At 43.4% G+C, this 3,319-nt stretch overlaps 1 protein-coding gene across 1 annotated transcript in view; it reads left to right on the top strand.

The window, feature by feature from the left end:
- LOC107081852 (adapter molecule crk-like) overlaps window positions 1-3,319 on the top strand; it is a 10,773-nt gene that overhangs the window by 5,020 nt on the left and 2,434 nt on the right. Inside the window, exon 2 of the mRNA XM_015370179.1 lies at window positions 587-1,164. Within this exon, the coding sequence (XP_015225665.1) occupies window positions 587-1,164 (578 nt within the window). The remainder of the gene's footprint in view (window positions 1-586; window positions 1,165-3,319) is intronic.

Here is a 3,319-nt window from a genome sequence, read left to right as displayed (position 1 = left end):
ATGTCCGATATTCAGTTTTAAGGCCGATACCGATAGGGGGCCGATTATATCGTGCATCCCTACTATATATTGTGATATTTTTTCCCCAACTATCAAATCAAATGTACTGAAAGAGTGGGGGTGCAGAGGTAGATCATTTTCCCAAATTTTTTATAGGTAAAATTTTTTTTTTAAATCAGTACTAAGAACTGAAAGATATATCGGGCACCCAAAAGTCACAATATATCTCCATATAGATATCCCCCCCACACACACACACACACACTCACACACACACCCCTATATGTCAGCCCAGCTGCCTTCCTAAGGCGAGGCTAGACGCTTCCTAATCCATCTAAAAGTGTTTGTTGGTAGATGTGGCTTCAGCCGATCGGAGCAGATTTAGTTGCCTCGCTGGCATTGGCATCACCGGATAGCTGCTCATGATCTTATAGCTGAAAATTAGAATGTGTAAAGGTTAAAACTTTGCCTTTTGACTAAGAACTGTTGGCTGTGCTGAAGTGACAGTAAAGAAGAAGGAGGAGTGGCTTCTTCCTGGTTTTCTATCAATGGATTGAAAGTTTCCCTTTTTCTCTCTTCCTCTCAGGTTTGGCGGCTTCTCGGTTTCAGATCGGGGACCAGGAGTTTGAGGCGCTTCCAGCTTTGTTAGAGTTCTATAAGATCCACTATCTGGACACCACTACGCTCATAGAGCCTGTTAGTAAGTCCAAGAGCGGTGCGTCCAATGCCTCCCCCTCTCCTGGCGTCCCCCAACAGCCAAAAGAGACGGAGTTTGTCCGCGCGCTCTTTGACTTCCCCGGGAACGATGAGGAAGACCTGCCCTTTCGAGCGGGAGACGTCCTGCGCGTGCTGGAGAAGCCAGAGGATCAGTGGTGGAGCGCCGCCAACCAGGAGGGCCGAGTTGGGATGATCCCGGTTCCCTATGTGGAAAAGTACCGGCCCGCCTCGCCAACCTCAGCCTCGGGTCCGCCTGTTGTCGGAGGGGATTCAGCCGGTCCAGACGGGATGGGGAGCATGCAGGACAGCCCACTGGGGGACCCCGGTCCGTATGCTCAACCAGTGGTGAACTCCCAGCTCCCCAATCTGCAGCAGGGACCCGTTTACGCAAGGGCCATTCAGAAAAGGGTGCCCAACGCCTACGACAAGACGGCGCTGGCACTGGAGGTAAGAACTCCTCTCTTGCCCTCATGATCGCCTCAGTCTCCTACTGTCCTACATAATCACAAAGTTTCTCTTCACCAACTCTACACACGAGTCCGTTCACAGAGACGGTTCTGTTCAGAGGTTCCCTGAGACCCTTTAAAACGCTCTGACATTACGAGCACACTGTGGGGCATTGGTTCATTCATCAATGTTGGATTGTTTCTTTACTCAACCCCCAATAAAGGAGGGCAGTTATCACTCTGGGACAGTTAGCCACCAGCTAGCACAACATAATGGCAGCTTATTGACTGCTTTTATGGTAATAAGAAAGGAAAAACTGAAACAAAACAATTATTTCGACTGTTTATATCCCTGGAAAGGCCTCAGCAGGTCATTCTAGATGCACAGATCTACAATGGGGAGCCATAAAGATAAACAAATAGCCATGGAGGAGTAAAGCTCATTAATAATCATTTCTCAGGGTATGAAGTTGATTACACACAAATTGGTTATTGTGTAAGTTATATTAAATTTGTGAGATTTTGATATTTAAATGGAGGATGTTCTTTTTCTGGGTGGATCATCTAAATAAGTTGTCCTCCTAATCGTCAATCATTCTAGTGATATGTTTACGTAAGGCCGTCCTACGTGCTCGTCCCCATTTTCACTTACATAGTGTAACATTTGCAAATCTTTTGGAAAGTAAGCTTTATGAGGAATGCAAACAGCAACGTTTAAACAGAGCGTGCACGAAAACTCTCATGCACACAATCCTATGAGTTTGATAGGGGTTCCCTTTTAGGAGCGGGTACAGGGTTGTGCATGTGCTTTTTTTTTCTTAACTGGAGAGGGCTGGTCTTTTAAAAAAAATTGCAGAAATCCTCCACTATACCTTTGAGCTGTATAGAGTTCAATGTTTTTTCTCTTATACATTTAATATGCATGTATAACGTTAAAACGGGGTATTAGGGCCAGGTTAGAGATTTTCTTTTTCTATTTCGAGAATAAAGTTGTAACATTATGAGAATAAAGTCAGAAAATTACGAGAATAAAATCGTAATATTATGAGAATTAAGTTGTATTTTATGGCAGCTCTTACGAGAGGGAATGTGGAGCATCATGTGAAGTTGTACTTTGGCTCTGGTTTCACAAATAAGGAAATCTTTTATCACACCAGCATCAAATTGGCCAGTAAGTCAAAGTGGACTCAGGTTACTGTTTGGTGGAGCTGGACGGCCTTCGAATGCTTGAAGCTTCCTCTCTGAAATGGGTTATGGTATGATGACTCAACTCTCGTAATATTACAACTAAAAAAGATATAGAAATCCCTAGCCTGGCCCTAATACTCTGCCCTTTTTCTTGTTTTTTTTTGTTTTTTTCGGATTTTGGTTTCTCTCTAAATTGTTTTCTTTATTGAACTGAGAAAGAACCAGTCCCCACATAAACCCCTTGGTTTTTAAGATTTTAAATCCAGGGGGCCTTCTTCCTCTGTATCCATGGAAACTTGCAGGGTTGAGGGTACCTCTGAGATAAAACCCCCCTAGATCAGTTTGAACAACAGCTTAACGCTCGCTTCCTTCTTATAGCTCCTTAAGGGGAATAATGGCCTAGTGATTAGAACAGTGTGCTTTTGCTCTGAGAAGGCTGCAAGTACCTGGTTGGAATCACACTTTCTCAACTCTGGGTTCCTGAGCAAAACCTTTAACCCCCGATTGCTCCCCAGGCGCTAAACATGGCAGCCCACTGCTCCCCAAGGGAATGGGTGAAATGCAGAGGTACATTTCTCCAATGTGAGATCAATAAATTTCAATTATCAATTATTATTTGAATACATTTCAAAAGCCAAAGGGAAGACCTAATTATTATTCCTGTTAGCCTTGCGGTTAGCTTTAATTTTCCACATGCTTCTGTGGAAAACATGGAACTAGCTACTTTTTATCAGCTTCCCAAACAAACAATTATTTAAGATATCAATAAAGGTTTGTACCGTAATTTTCGGACTATAAGCCGCAGGTTTTTTATGTTTAATTACCATATGCTTCGTGCACAGAGAGGATTGTCGGGAAAGAGGCAACTTTTTTGGGAAGCTCCTATTTATTAACATTTCAACACAATTGAATTGAGACAATTCTTCCTGCTGGCGTCTCCAAACGTCTCACCATTGACTCGTTGATTC

Source organism: Cyprinodon variegatus, unplaced genomic scaffold (genome assembly GCF_000732505.1).
Source record: "Cyprinodon variegatus isolate N-32 unplaced genomic scaffold, C_variegatus-1.0 Scaffold43, whole genome shotgun sequence".
NCBI classification, from domain to species: domain Eukaryota; kingdom Metazoa; phylum Chordata; class Actinopteri; order Cyprinodontiformes; family Cyprinodontidae; genus Cyprinodon; species Cyprinodon variegatus.
The sequence above is the reverse complement of the archived record's forward strand: the minus strand, read 5'-3'. Positions and strand labels throughout refer to the sequence as shown.